The 16,741-nt window shown below is 37.9% G+C and overlaps 1 protein-coding gene across 2 annotated transcripts in view; it reads right to left on the minus strand.

Annotated features, from left to right (window-relative positions):
• Positions 1-792: 792 nt before the first annotated feature.
• RPRD1A (regulation of nuclear pre-mRNA domain containing 1A) overlaps positions 793-16,741 on the minus strand; it is a 64,407-nt gene continuing 48,458 nt past the window's right edge. Inside the window, exon 7 of one of the 2 annotated variants that reach the window (XM_036244593.1) lies at positions 793-2,854. In XM_036244593.1, the coding sequence (XP_036100486.1) occupies positions 2,705-2,854 (150 nt within the window). In that variant the 3' untranslated portion in view covers positions 793-2,704. The remainder of the gene's footprint in view (positions 2,855-16,741) is intronic. The other variant, XM_036244594.1, reaches the window with a different exon arrangement.

Here is a 16,741-nt window from a genome sequence, read left to right on the forward strand (position 1 = left end):
TCAGACTCCCAAGTTCCCCCACAAGGTTCTTTTACTTACTGTAGTGATGGAAGGACCAGAGGGATTGCCAGGGAATCTGTTCAAACTGCCACTCCAGACAGCTCTGCACTGTTTGTGGAGAAAAGAGTGATGGTATCCATTCAAACCATAGTACCCCTGCTGCAAAAGTGTGACGATATGCTTTTCTTTTAGGGGCCAGGCCAAACTGCACTCAAAGATGCATGGTCTGCCTCATATACACAGTGGAGAAAATACTCATGATTTAGAGTTTGGTATTACAATACCCACATCGAACCCAGATCTTGAGAAGTAGTCTACCTTATAGAAAAGAAGACTATTTACTGCTAAGGCTTACCATGTTAACTATCATGTGGCTGAAAAAGTAACTTCTAAACCACACTATATCATTTGTGTTCACACTTAGTGAATTTAACTAACAATAGAAAGTTTGAGGAGGACTTGTCAAAGGGTGGGTTTGGGGGTTGGATTCAGGTTGAGTACCATCACTTATCACAAATTGCATTGAGCTCTTTAAAAAAATAATGCATTTTTATAATAAATATTTAGAGCAGATACTGGCATTAAAATCAGTACCTAAATCAGAAGTTTAAAATCAGTACCTAAATCAGTCTATCTGAAATGGTGAAACTATTTCAACGAACTTCTAATAGATTTCAAATCTTCCCAGGAGTACACAGTTTATAAATTAGTTTTAAGTGGAAAAAAAAAATATTTTGAATGACTAAATCACGACTTTAATCATATCATAAGTAAAGTGATGTTGAAAATAATGTACAAGTTTTTGCTTTCATTTTAACAAAAAAATCTAACTTCTGTGGTATACTTTTGTAACAGGTATAACTAGGTTTTTATAACTGTGCATTTGTTACACACACCCGCCAAGTCATATCCTCACAGAGGGACACAAGAAAGACACTCCAATGTGTAGTCTGGCGGCTGCACGTCATTTCCTCAGTTAGGGTGATATTACAATGTTACAAATGCTGGTCAGGATCTACTATTGGTAACTATTAATGATTCATCAACTACACTAATTTGTATCAACATGAACTACATCCATGGCTAAGTGGATTAGGTTCCCAGGTGAGTTTTCTGTGGTGGTGTTCACATGGAACCTAACTACAATTGTCTCTGTGAGAAAACGTGCCCCAACTCCTAAAGGAGACTAAAAAACTCTGGACTAGAAGCCACACACATCAATGGGGACAGTTATATGTGTCTGTTTTAGAGAAAGGTCAAATTTTTAGATGCACTGTTTCCAGAACTATTGGCTATTAAAAATAAATATTTGCTTTCTCTTTCACACATAAATTCATTTTAACTATAGTCTCTAACACTGAGGAAGAAAGAGTGAAGCCATTCAGACTAGTGAGACATAATTGGCTTGTGGGATTTAAAGATGTTTTATTGACTATCTAATTGGAACCTGCTTACAATGAAAAGAAAAATGCCTAATATGTAAAGTAGTGAATAAAAAAAAAAATGTTTATCCTAAGTCATTATTGAGTACAAATCCACAGCTTAACAATGTGATTTAAGAAGAAAGCAGGAGAGCATGCAACTGCTCTAACACACAGGGTTAAAATAAAAGGTAAAAGTACATCTGTTTTGGTCATTCTAAATATACAAATATAATATTTACCAGATCTACCCTGTAGTGCAGCACTGCTTAATTTCCAAATATACAGTCATTCAAAAACCTTCAGGAAACATTAAAAATGTTCCAGGTTACTTTACTGAACATTAATGAATATTATGTCCTTGAGATATTAGAGCTAAAAATACCATTGTTTTTAAAGTTAAAGGCTATGGGAATAATAAAAGTATCATTATTTTGTTTCTTTTAGTCCCATAGGTGGCTTTATGTTAAAGGGATCAATTATGTTAAAAGGAGGCTGATCGGACAAAATGAAAGCTGTCCGATTTGGCAGAACATCTAATTTATAACATTTCCCAAGCATTTCATATTAATCTCATCAACTATTTCTAAACAGGTTAATCAAGGGGGTCCTTATTTATTTAACACTCCTCTTTTTCTACACTGGTAGTTGGAATGGAACCCCTACAGTGCTATTGTTTGAACGTTCTGTAAGCTCTGATTTGAGCCTAAAAATGACATCCATGGTTAGTGTTAAATTACTGACCTCTAAGGAATAAGGAATCAAAGGCATTGAGAGGCACACAACTGATATTTTGGTCAGGGAGAAGGGTGAAGATTAAGTTGAAACACATTTAGTCCCTTCTACAATCAAGTCCTAACTATACCATAATTAAGTCTCAACCAACTCCTGATTAGCTCTTCCCCTTCAAACTTACATACTATACTGTGAATAGATACCGAAAAAAAACAAAGAAAAACATTTGAAAATACATGAAGAAATAGAAACATGGAATTTCTCACAACGCCCTGGATCAAAAAAATTTACAAAAGATCTTTCGAAAATAATCACTATTTGTGAGCTTTTTAATACACAGAGATCACTTTGTTTAAACTAAGTCATGTTAACTTACCAATAAAATAGTAAACAAACCAACATTTTAAACAATTTTATAAATTACTTGTCATTTGTTTTGTTTGGTTAGTGTCACTCTCTCAATATACAAAAATAATGTTACAGGACTATCCACCTAACCTGTCTCCATCTCCTGCAAAGTCCTGGGCCCTGGAAAGAGAGACTGGTCATCAATCTTCACTGTAGATGTCCCCCGCAAAGGGCAGGTGCATGTGGCTGCCAGTGACATTGGGCAATCGAGATAAGTCTGGCAGGCTCTGGATCCGCGACCTGAGTTCTTTGCGCACCAGGGAAACCCTGGCTAACTTGCGCTTGTATTCCTGTAACAGCAAATAATTTTTATTAGAATTCTGGCATGTCAGGAAATGCTATCTAGCTAATGCTCTGTATAAAATCTGGTACCACACTGATAATGCTGAATTTAAAAAGATGATTACAATGTGAGATTTAGGATCTAAAGAGGGACTTTGGAAATATACAACTAAGTAAACTATTATGCTAATAAAAAAAACCACAATCTTTTAAAAAATTTTTAAAATTGATTTTAGAGAGAAGTGGTGGTGGTGGGAGAGAGGGAAAGAGCGGAGAGACAGAGAGAATCATTGATTGGCTGTGTTCCACATTCATCCTGACTGGGGATTGAACCTGACCTGGGTATGTGCCCTGACTAGAAATCAAACCCGCCACCCCTTGGTTTATGGGACAACACTCCAATCAACCAAGCCACACCAGCCAGGGTAAAAAACCAAAAAACTTAACTGTTGTTTCATATGTGTAAAAAGAAGACTAACATATTAATATGCTCAGCATATAAAACTTTCAGGTATCCTTCAGCTTGGATAAGACAAATTACATTATTTATTTTCACAAACCTAAACTGAAATGTAGCATTTAAAAAATTTTTATTGTGAATGTTGACAACAAACCACAGTATTACCAGTACCTATGAGTTTGTCTCCAATAGAAACCATTGCTGCCCTGGCCAGTTTGGGTCAGTGGTAAGAACGTTGGCCTGTAGACCAAAGGGTCGCAGGTTCAATTCCAGGTCAAGGGCACATACCTGGGTTGAAGGTAGATCCCTGGTCCGGTCAGGGTCATGTGGGAGGCAATCAATGGATGTGTCTTTCTTATATCCATGTTTCTTTCTCTCCCTTCCTCCCTTCAACTCTATCTGAAAATCAATGGAAAAATATCCTCAGGTGACGATTAACAAAACAAAATAAAAACAAAAAAAGAAACCAGTTGCTTCAAAGAAACATTACAGTGTTTTACAGTCATCTTGAACTATTGTTTACATATATCACTACTTTGAAATTATGGTAGTTACTAGACCACTAAATGTTATTTAATGTGTCAACATAGCATATCATTGTACAAATTTTATTTCATTAACTGTACTTCAATATAACTTGTTTCCTTTGTAATGCTATGCATTTCACTTTCTACACTTAAAATACTTGAGATGGGGTCTAAGGCTTCACCAGACCACCAAAGAATTCCAATAGCACAAAAAAAGGTTAGGCAACCCTGCAAACAGTAACCTGTGGAATTAGAGACTGGAAACCAATCCAGATCATGTTCAGCTTACAGGGAAATGGCCCTCTCCCACTTGGGGAGAGAATATCCTGCTATACTCCATCACCTAGTAGACGTGGATGTGAAGGGGGATCTAGAAAATGGGTATTCTTCCTTCTGGAAAGACTAGACCTTTTCCCTCCCTCTGACTGAGGCTGATCTCACAAACAAGACAGACCAAGTGAGTGATAAGCTTTCATTTTGGATACAAGGCCTATCCGCAAAGAACTGCTCCTCTTTAGTGTTCCTCAACTCTGACTGCACATCAGTCACCTAGGAGACTTTTGAAGAAACTCAGTTTTTTTCAAGAGAACTCTGGCTCCACTACATATCAGTTATATAAGAATCTCCAGAAGTGGGTGCACAGCTTGTGAATTTTGTAAATGCTCCCCAAAACACTAATACACAGAACTGTGAGCCACCTCCCTAGTTTTTTTGCCTAAAATGAAATAAACTAGTAAGGTTTCTTTGTACTATTGTCCCTCCTCTTTCAAAGAATTCCTGCAACTGGGGAAAGAAATTTGTCAGAATTACTATAACCCAGCTGCTCTAAGAGAATGAGAAAGAGGGATTCTGAGGCATGGGGAACCGGGCACGTTGGCAGGCAAAGCAGGCAAGGTTGAAAGCGGGACACGTCAAGGATAGCTTTGGGCATGTGAGAGGTGTAGATTCTTGCTATGTCTTCCATGTCCCTGCATTTCTAATCTATCATGAAGATCAACAAAGAATAAATAAAAGAGAATTTAATAGGAATCTATAATCTCAAGGCACGATTTTTCCCTTCCTTTCCCCCTTCACTAGTGACAGACACGGGAACACCAGGCAGGTTTTTCCCCTTCCTTTCCCCCTTCACTAGTGACAGACACCGGAACACCAGGCAGGTTTTTCCCCTTCCTTTCCCCCTTCACTAGTGACAGACACCGGAACACCAGGCAGGTTTTTCCCCTTCCTTTCCCCCTTCACTAGTGACAGACACCGGAACATCAGGCAGGTTTTTCCCCTTCCTTTCCCCCTTCACTAGTGACAGACACCGGAACACCAGGCAGGTTTTTCCCCTTCCTTTCCCCCTTCACTAGTGACAGACACGGGAACACCAGGCAGGTTTTTCCCCTTCCTTTCCCCCTTCACTAGTGACAGACACCGGAACACCAGGCAGGTTTTTCCCCTTCCTTTCCCCCTTCACTAGTGACAGACACCGGAACACCAGGCAGGTTTTTCCCCTTCCTTTCCCCCTTCACTAGTGACAGACACCGGAACACCAGGCAGGTTTTTCCCCTTCCTTTCCCCCTTCACTAGTGACAGACACCGGAACACCAGGCAGGTTTTTCCCCTTCCTTTCCCCCTTCACTAGTGAGACACCGGAACACCAGGCAGGTTTTTTCCCTTCTTTTCCCCCTTCACTAGTGACAGACACCGGAACACCAGGCAGGTTCCAGCACAGGAGCAGTGTATTGTATAGAAGCACTAGGGTATTTCCCATTATGGCTGCATTCTTCTCAGTTGGGTCTCATTACACATTTCCACATTTAGCACATGTTTCTTCCTCAGAACATACTAACATGAAGGTATATACACACATTCATCTGTCTCACTGTTCTTAGCTGAATCATGTTTTAATAAATAATACCTAAAACACTCTGGGGTCAGCACAAGATACTCAGATGCTATTCAAACATGCTAAAAGCAATCTCTCTGCCTCTTTTGAAGCCAAATGTTTTGAGAAATGTCATATATGCTTTTAGTGGTCATTACTGCCCACCCTAATTTCTAGCATCCGGATAAGCTGCTCTTCAATGAACATTTCTCTTAATCCTTGGATTCAAATGATATGTGGCAATTAAAAGCTTTCAGCCAATTAGTATACACTGCACACACATTGATCAACATAAACGAAAGCTGCCATTTATTAACAATTATATGCTTGGCATTAAATATGACCGCATTTAATCCTCTCAATAATCCTATGAGAAGAGAGATCACCTTTCATAAACCTATAAAATCATACTTTTCCAAATTAGAAACAAAAATAGCAGTTAAGAGCTTTCTGATATTGTCACAGAAAGCTTCCTGCTATTTTCACCTTAAAGACAGAGCTTTCAGTAACTGGGGTAAACTGTCTCATGTTCGCCTGAAGATGAAGCTGGATGAAACCTGACAACTACCTGGTTGTACAATCCAGGTCACACTCCTAAAAATTTTAAATTGCATCACTGGTGAAAATATAAAAAGGTCCTGTCAAGGTGGGGAACAGTTAGGCAGTTCCTCAAGTCATACAGAGTCACTACATAACCTAGTAATTCTACTTTTAGGAATATAGAAATGAAAATGTACATTCACACAAAAATTCATACATACACACTTATCGCAACATAACTGATAGGCACTAAAAAGTAGGAAAAAAATGCAAATAGCCATCAACTGATATAACAGGGGAAAATGTGGTATATCCCTACAACGTAATATTTGGCCATGAAAAGAAATGTACTGCTATATTCTTCAACATGGAAGATCCCTGAAAATACAATGCTAAATGAAAGAAGCCAAGTAGACCATATATACTGTGTGGTTCCATTTATATCAAATGTCTGAACAGAAAAATGTATAGACAGAAATGAGATCTGTGGCTTCTTAAGGCTTGAGGTGGAGCGGTGCAGAAATAGGTAAGAGGTTTCCTTTAGGGTAGATAAAATGTTCTAAAATAATATATTGTAGTGATAGTTGCAAAATCCTGTGAACATACTAAAAAAACTGTATACTTTACATGAGTAAGCAACATGGTATGTGAATTACATCTGAATAAAACCGTTAAAGGACGGGGAGCTTTGTGAATTAGTCGAACTTAAGTACCACTAATGGCATTGTTTTCAATGGGAAAATGGATTCCAAGTTCTGCTACTTTGTATTAAGAAATTCACTTTTAAAATACAACTCACATGGATAAAAGAAAAAGTGATCTGGTCTTTTCAGATGCAGTAAATACCAAGCTCAAACAATAGAAACACTCTCCACTTAATTCTAACCTAACTTCCTGGAAAGACCAATTCGATATCTGTTAATGCAAGTATCATAGTCCCAGTGATGAACACAGGATGGGCAAGAGGGTCAAAAGCAATTCCATAGAAAATAAACACAGTTTATAGCTACTTCACATACACCACTGGCATGTGACATAGCACCTCTTTATATACCAACATTTTAGATGTCAGTTTGTGTCTTCTGACCTGAGATTCTAGCTATTACTACATGTTACTTACATTTTTCAAATGTAAAGCATTCTGTAAGTTGATCTGAACTTGAAGGTCTCAACTGACTTCACACTTCAGTCAGCAAGTATTTGAGCATCTATTACAGTATGTGCCTGTCACTGTGCTGGCAACACAAGGATGAATCATAATCCTTATACTGAAGAACATACAATTGAATGGGCAAACAAATAAGTTATTGTAGTAAAGTATGATGTGTTCCATCAGAGGCAAAAACTAATTTCTGTAACATACGAGGTAAAGGACTTTCCCCAACCAAGGAACTCAGGGAAGGGATTCAGAGGTGAGAAGAGGTAAGAACACAACAGGCCAATGGAACAGCAAGGTAAAAAGGCAGACAGAATAAAGGGCACAATATGTCCGTTGCAAATTACTATAGTGTATGTGCAAAGTAAACTCCTTTACCAAACATGGTCATATTTAAGTTGTGAGAGGATTAGTGTTGATATAGTGAAGACGACAATATATCTGAGGAAGAAACCCAGCTAGGAGTGTACTTCAACTATCTAGGAAAGGACTAGGGCCTGAACAAACCAGGAGTAACAGAGTTTCACAAACTATACTGTCTATATTAACACCTTCATTCAAAAGACAAAAACAATTTGTAGCAAGAAAATGCTGCAGGACTTGGTTGTGATTATGATGTGAAGAATGATGAGATTTCAGACTCAATGAGTGGTTGGATGGAGGTGCTATTATCTTAGATAATAAAGTTGGGTAGAAACTTCTTTGGAAACGGTTCAGTGTCTGGCATGGAAAGTGTGTTATCCTTGGGAGTTCTAGTAATATGCATTTGGAAATGTGGTTCTAGCATTCTGGGCTGGAAATAAAGATTTGGGCTTTATCATGAGCAGAGTTATCTAAAACCTTGAGATGTGCACGAGCCAATTAGGCTTATATGAGTGCATATACGGCAGTATTTCCCCACCATTTATTTTGCCTCCACCTAACCCACTCTATCTTCCGTACATCCATCATCCACAATTTTGTCAAACTTTGTTTTTTTGTAGTTTGTTTCAGAAAAAAATATATTGAACTCAATTTTCTGAATTATCCATTGTACCACATCATAACCCATGATTCCAAAGTGCACTTGTATGGTTGGGAATCATACAGGAAGAGACGTAGGCTAATGGCAGAATGCACAAATATTATCAGTGTTAAGAAATGAAAAAAGTAGAAAAATTGAATTAGAAAAAAAATCGTAAGAATCAATTTGGAAAATTTTGAACTTTTTTCCTTAGGAAAACACTATCTTTCCCAACAGATACTTTGGGTGCTGTAACTATAATCCAACCCTTTGAGAGCAATACCGTTTACATCCATTATCAGAAGAACCCAGTCATTATCCTTCACAAAATCAAAATATCTGCTCTCCAAATTCTTTAAGATAATTCAATTTAAAAGTAATTATAATCTGATATTTGAAAAAGGTTCACTTAAAGCATTACATACTTGAAGTTTAATGGATTCCCACACCTTACCTGTGAGCTGCACACGGCCACTTATTTTCAGAGTATGAAAAAGGAAAAAAAGACTAACTTTACAGGGGAGAGGTTGACAAACACTACCCTAGGCAGGCAATCAAGGGCACCTCAATACTGATAAGTCATGTTAATAGAATGTACTCTTGTTAAAATGTGATGAAAATGGCCCCTCACCTCTGTGGTCTTCCTTCCCAAAACACGAACTCTAATCCGTGAGAAAAACATCAGACAAATCTCAATTGAAGGACATGCTACAAAATCCCTGAGTAACATTCCCCAAAACTATCAAGGTCATCAAATACATGGAAAGTCTAATAAAGTGACGCAACCAAAAATAGTCTAAGGAGCCCGGCTGGTGTGGCTCAGTGGTTGAGCATCGACCTATGCACCAAGAGGTCACGGGTTCAATTTCTGGTCAGGGCATAGGCCCATGTTGTGGGCCAAATCCCCAGTGAGGGGCGAACATCGAAGGTCTCACTCATCGATGTTTCTCTCTCTTCCCTCTCCCTTCCTCCTTCTCTAAAATCAAAGAAAAAAAAAATCAAATTCATGTTTCTACTTCATTGATATTTAAATGAGGAACTAGACTTAATCGTGCTATCTTTAAATCACTTTAGTTTTTTGTGTGACCTTTTAGTGCACTCCCTTAGCATACATTATCCAGTTACTAAAGAATCACATTACCTCAGGATCATAAAGGTCAGCTAATCTGGTGTTTCCCAAATTGAGTATCTCATAAAACATATTCCACAAGGTTTTAATAGGCAGGCCATAAATTAAAGGTTCTGGGCTGTTTGGAAGCAAAAATAAGTTTCTTTGCTACATCCCTGCTCCAATCCTTCATATGTTCATGTCCAGAGGGAAGCTCCCAGAGTAGAATCTGATTTGTAACATTCTTCAGAACTGAAATTTTTGTGGAATACATACTACCAACTCCCAGAGCTAATGGTCTATATATAGAATCCAGTTAGGAAATTAGAGCCAATATTCTTGTCCTCAAACCTCTTCTTGATAATTTCTAACAGCAGCAAACTCATTATTTTATCTTTCACCTGTTAGACTAGACACAGAATTCTAGGTTGGTGGTTTTCTTTCAACACTTTTCACCCCACTCTTTTCTTGCTCTCATGGTAGTGTTGAGAAGTCCACTGTAATTCTTATTCTACAGGTAAGATGTTATTTCCCTCTGGCTTCTTTCAAGGTTTTCCCTTTGTCTTTGGTTTACTGCAGTGTGAATACAATATGCCCAAGAGTAGACTGTAGTGTTTTGGGTTTTTTTTGTATCCTGCCTCGCTTTTATTCCGAGTTTCCTCATCAGTAATTTGATGTCTGTCATTAATTTTGGAAATGCTCAGCCATTACTTCAAATATTTCTGCTTCACTGGTTCTCCTGGTATTCCAACTACATGTATACTACACCTTTCCAAACTCTCCCACAATTCTTGAATGTTCTGGGGTTGTTGTTCCATTTTGCATTTCAGCTTGAGATGTTTCTGTTGATTTATCTATCATCAAGCTCACTGGGTTTTTCCTCAGTAGTGTCCAGTATATTGAGGTGACCATCAAAGGCACTCTTCATTTGTCAGTGTGTGTTTATCACTAGCATTTGATTTTCTTGACCACCTCTCTATTCACATCTGTTTTTCTACGGTGTCTACTTTTCAATTAGTTACAATATCAATAATTTATTTCAGATCCCTGGTCTGATAATTCCAAAACTTGTATGACGAGTCTCTCACTTTTAAAAAGCAGACTGTTGCTTGCTTTTTGGCATGCACTGTAATTTTTTTGAAAGCTGAAAATAATTATTGGGTAATAGGAACTGAGATAAATAGGTCTTAATTGTGAGGTTTTATGTTAGTCTGTGAGGAGTTGTACTGTGTTTAAGGTATGCTGTAGATGTAGATTGCAGAGGCTGAAACTCATTACTTTATTAAATAGTCCTTTTACATTTGACAGTTCTAGCTGGCAGAAGGGTCCTGTCACATGTAATACATCCACCGTTTCTTTTGCCCTTATGTACACCAAACTCTTCTTCGGACAGCTTTCAAAGCATCTGAAGACAGCACATAACTCATGCCTATCCCCAAATCTGATCTCTGATACTTCACCTTCCTTCAACTATTCTAAGGTATTGTTGCCATCCTGGTCCTTGCCTCTTGATACACTTTGAAAGTTAATTCCTTTTACAAATGTGGAATCCAGAGTTGAATAAAGAAATCCAGCTGTGGTTTAACCAGCATTCAACAAACACCTAGTATAGCTTAATGCCATTTATACCAGCTAGGTCACCATGCTAACAGCTACATGACCAGTGCTTTCTCTCATAAATAATGCCAAGTCAGGTCCTGACCATATTGATGCAATTAACATACACGAACCTAAATGTAGTAATTGACAGTGGACATTTTAAGTGGAGAAAGAAGACAATGAAAGCAATATGAGATCCACATTGACCCCATTCTATTTGCAACAGTTATGAACCAACTGGTCATTAAACTGAGCCATGGGTATCACAGGCAGCCCTAATTCAACTGAAGTTGCAAGCAAATGTGTACAAATGAATGTTCTTCAAAGCTGCTGGCAACTCAAAGGTTAAGATAAGAATGCCCATGTTGCCCAGCTGGTGTGGCTCACTGGTTGGATGTCAACCCATGCACCAAGAAGTCACTGGTTCGATTCCTGGGTCAGGGCACAGGCCCAGGTTGTGGCCCAGTCCCCAGTGGGGGCATGTGGAAGGCAGCAGGTCGATGTTCTCTCTTATCGATGTTTCTATCTCTCTCTGTCCCTTCCTCTCGCTCTAAAATAAAGAAAAAGTGTTTAAAAAGAATGCCCATGTTCTTCTTGTATTCAGTAATCTTTCTGAAGTGTCATGAACACACACACACACACATTTCTAAATCAAACTACATTTAGCTATACATATTCCCATCTCAAAAGGTAACTAAAATCTGCCCGACTGGTATGGATCAGTGGAATGAGCATCGTCCCATGGACTTTGAGGTCCCGGTTTGATTCCCAGTTGGGGCACATGCTCGGGTTGCGGGCTTGATCCCCAGTAGAGGGCATGCAGGAGGCAGCCAACTGATGTTTCTTTCTCACATCAATGTTTCTATCTCCCCCTTCCTCTCTAAAAAATCAATAAAAACTTATTTTTTAAAAAGGTAACAAATCTCATTATGAGTTAGAATATAAAACATACTACTGTAGTATAATGTATCCAGCATTTACTAAATTATCAAAATTTATCAAGTTCACTGAAGCTGCCTAATATTTGTGCATTTATTGCACGTAAATTACCTGAATTTTAAAATGTATTAAGTTCATTAATCCTTAAAAACTCCCAAAAATTTATAATGGCATATTACTGGCTCTTAGAAAGATGCCAAAACTAGAACAGGCTTTACTATGAAGCAGTGACTTTCCCCATAACCTGATCTAAAGAAGTGCTTTACAAATAATTCTTGCTTTAGGAAGTTGAGTCTGACAGAATTCTGAGATCATGTTAGTCTAAATGACACAAGCCTCTCCTTAAAAGTTTGATTGGTGTAACTACATAAGAGGTTCACATTTTGCTTGAATAATTCTGATGTATGCAGATATAAAAAAGACAATTTCTAGTTCTGACATAAATCTTACTTCAAAAGTGATAGCATATTCATCAATTACATGGTATAGTTATCAATAATACCACTCCCCCAATAAATTATAATGGTGTACTGAAGGAACTGGGCTTAGAGACATAAAGGACTTTTAATAAACAAATACCGTCCAATTTTCTTGACAGTAAACATCCCTCCACTAATTTGTCACACAGACTTGGTTCCTTCAATATGCCCAATAAGTATAACTTATTTATCCCAATGTGGAGAAACAGACCGCATTATCTTTTTTTTAAAGTTCCACTTTCTGTTTGAAATGGAAGAAACAAAAGATACAATAAATTCTGACTAGCTACAATATTAAGTAAAAAAAAAAAAAAAAAAAAAAAAAAAAAACCTTAAAAAACCAAAAAAGATGAAGTTGAATAGGTAAAACTATTTAAAACAAAAATAAAACAGTGGAACAAAATACATCAAAATATTGTTTCCAGTGGTTAATGTAAACCTGTGATTGTTTTGCTTTTTCAGTCATTTTACAAGTTTTCTACAATAAACATGTATTGTTTTTACGTTGGTTAAGAGTTTTGGGGAAAGCCCTGCCCAGTATTGCTCAGCGGTTAGGGCATCGGCCCGCAGAACAATGAGTCGCGGGTTTGATTCCGGCCAAGGGCATGTGTATCTCAGTTGCAGTTCATCTCCGGCCCTGGTCTCGGTCATATGGAAGACAACCAACCGATGTGTCTCTTCCACATCAATGTTTCTTTCTCTCTCTTTCCCCCCTCCCTCCTATCTGAAGATAAATGGAAAAATATCCTTGGGTGAGGATTAAAAAAAAAAAAAGTTTGGGGGAAAAGGGAAGGAAAATTTAAAACTCTGTATATTGCTTTTATAGGTTGAATTAAACTAAAGTACTTTTAACTTCTAAGTTAACGGCACTGAATTTTGGGGCTTGGACATTACAGTTTTAATAGCCACATTTTGAAGATGAGAAAAAATGCACTTGATATTAGTTTCTTCAAGTTCACACAGTAAGTTCTAGAACCTAACTTAGTTCATTATTTTAATCCATCCTCCATACTCACTGAAGACTAACCAACATAAAAATCCTGGATCTAAATCTATACACATAGCATGTCTATAACAGTTTTAAATTTTTAATAAACTATTTTAAAATGTTTATAATGTATAATTTTAAAAAGACTAGAGGAAGTATATCAAAATATTATAGGAGCTATGTGATTTTAATGTATTCATTTTAATATATTTTTCAAATTTCCTTTGAATCTATAAATATTTCTGTGCCACAGTATTCTCATTCATAAAACAGGTATAATAGTAGCATCCACCTCATATAGAGGTAAATAAAAATAAAAATAGCCCTCACCGGTGTGGCTCAGCTGGTTGGAGTGTCATCCCTAACACTGAAATGTGGCTGGTTCAATTCCCAGTCAGGGTACATACCCAAGTTTCAGGTTTGACCCCCAATCACAGCATGTATGAAAGGCAACCAGTTGATATTTTTCTCCCTCTAAAACTGAAAAATTATTGCTTAGAGCAGTACCTTGGCACAGAGTAAATGCTAAGTGTGTTATTACTTTATGATAAAAATTTTAAATCAATTTCCCTACAATGGGTTTAAGTGCAATAGCAGGGTTTCAAAATAGTTATAAAGACCCTGATTTTTCATCCACGTAACGTATGGAAATATTTCCTGTACGTAGTATTGTGAGATTTCATTCAAGAGACTGAAGAATTCTGAAAAATCTAAAAACTAATTAGCTATATCATAGGCTCCCAGAGCAGTTCCTTGATGGAGTTTTTGTTTTGTTATTTTTCATTTTGACCACAGAAGCTCAAATAAGGGGATATGGTACTCAGTCAGAAGGAAAAATAAAATAGGATTGCATGTAGAGTAAAATCTAGTCGAAAAGTACAAGCTGACATCTTCGAATTCACTCTACCTCACTTGCACTAGGAATCAAGAGCTCCACTTCACCCTGAGAATGATAAATTCTCAAGGCAGGTCTACGTAGGTACACAGGTGAGGAAAATGGGCATCTGGCATGCATGATACCGGCTGCTGGATGGGGACACAACAGTGAATTCAGGCTGGCATGAAGAGAGCTGTTCTGTTCACTTTTATCTTCTTTCCTTTTCCCAGTTTTCCTTCTGCCCATCTTCTTTTCCCTTCTTTACTTTTTGTTCCCTGGCTTCATCCTATGTTCTACTGTCAAGGGAAACTCTTAATATTGTCCTCATTTACAACTATATTGTAAAATATTCAGTTCTGCATTATCTATAGGACATCTCCAACATTCACATTAAGTTAATTTGATGTGAAATACAGTGTATCAATATATCTTATATACACTATGTATATAATTATGTTTCACACATTGGTTAGCAAACAGGTGAAAGCTACCCTACTATGATGCTACAGTCAGCCTTTGACTTTTGTGCAGCAATCTATAAAGTTACGTGGGTGCAGATACTTGTGATAAGTAACAAGGATAGAAATAGGACATGCTGAGTGGCAAATGTTTAGGTTCACTCAGATACTCCCTAGACTACCGCTGGTTGACTGTATGTTCCACACTAAAGATAAATGAGAACAGAGTAACTCTAAATTGGAATTCAGCATCAAAAAATTCCAGTGATCCAAATGCAATGGAAATTCCACAAATTCAAAGACGAGACTATAGCTTTAGCACATTTCATTAAAAGAAAAAAAACCTAAAAAGAAATAGCAAATTTTCTGCTTGATGGATTAAAGTTGACCAGATTGCCACCCAAATCAACATCCCAATCACCAGTTCAGTCCACTAACGCAATCCTTCCCAACTTTAAGACCAGTTCTTCCTGACCACTAAATGTTATTCCTATTTAGCCAAGAGAATGATATACTGTTAAAAATTGCATTGTTTATATTTAGTAATTAGACTACATCTTTCCTAATGTTACGTCTCAAATAATAGAGGGGCTGAAAAAACTATAATACAGAATTTTGTGGATAAAATCTGGAGGAAAACTGTGCCATATATGGTTTTGCCAAAATTCAGTGGAATTTATTTATACTCAGTTTTATTTTTTATCCTCACCCGAGGACATTTTTTGATATTTTGTTCAGATAGAGTGAGAGGGAGGGAGAGAGAGAAACATCAACATGAAAGGGACACATTGAGTGGTTGCCACCCACATGACCCAACCAGGGCCAGGGCCAAACTGCAACCGAGGTACGTGCCCTTAGCAGGAACCGAACCTGGGTCTCTCCAGACCGCAGGCCAATGCTCTAACCGCTGAACCAAACCAGCCTGGACTCTATTCAGTTTTAGAAATGCATCATGTGTAAAGATATGGCACTTCATCAGCACACACTTTTCCTAAATTGCACAAACTACCTCAGCGGCTCCTCTCGCCTGCTCTCATTTCATAGCCATTATGGCTTTGGTGCCATTGCTCATTGCTTCTCTCTTACTGCCTGGAATTCCCAAACATTCCCTTGTTAATCATAATTTAAAAGTACAGAGCTATACACCTGAAACTAATACAAAATAATATTGAATATAAACTGCAACTGAAAAAAAATAAAGGAAAAAATGTACAAGGCTTTTTATGTGGCTTTGAGGACACCATTTCCTGATGGATACTAATTAGGAGTCAGATCTCCAGGTATTTGCACAGACAAGCACAATAAGCTTTATTTAACACATTTCTAACAAGTGTTTATTAAATACCTACTATGTGTTGGCACTGATGAACAAGGTATGCTCTGCTAGGCATTTTTCCAACAGTTTACCTTACTTTGCTGGTTTTCCTATGACTTATTTCCTGGGGGGAAGTTCTTTCCTTCGAGTCTGCTGTTCTATGTATTATCTTTCTGAAAATGCATGGTGGTCCCAGTGATGTTATCTTTATGCTACTACAGATTGTATGTACTACCTGCTTGGGTTGTGTAAAGTGGACAAGGTCCAACACGATTATACCAGCGATTGGTTTTCCAAATACAGGCGACCATCACTCCGGGAACCTTGCCAGCGTGGAGGGGACATTGTGCGTGTCCTCTGCTCCAAGCTCCCACAGACTCCTCATCACTGCTACCTGGTCCAAGAGCAAGGAATGCACAGGAGTCGACCCCAGTTTCCACTGCCATACCCTTAGTGACTGTGTGTTGTTCCAGCCTCCTGCTTCAAGGCGTTCCACTTCTGGGCATAGAGCATTTAAGTGCTCCCACCTTTAGGAGGGTACATGCCAGGATGTGGTTTCTTCATTTCTGTCAGTAA

Source organism: Molossus molossus, unplaced genomic scaffold (genome assembly GCF_014108415.1).
Source record: "Molossus molossus isolate mMolMol1 unplaced genomic scaffold, mMolMol1.p scaffold_m16_p_6, whole genome shotgun sequence".
Taxonomy (NCBI): Eukaryota; Metazoa; Chordata; class Mammalia; order Chiroptera; family Molossidae; genus Molossus; species Molossus molossus.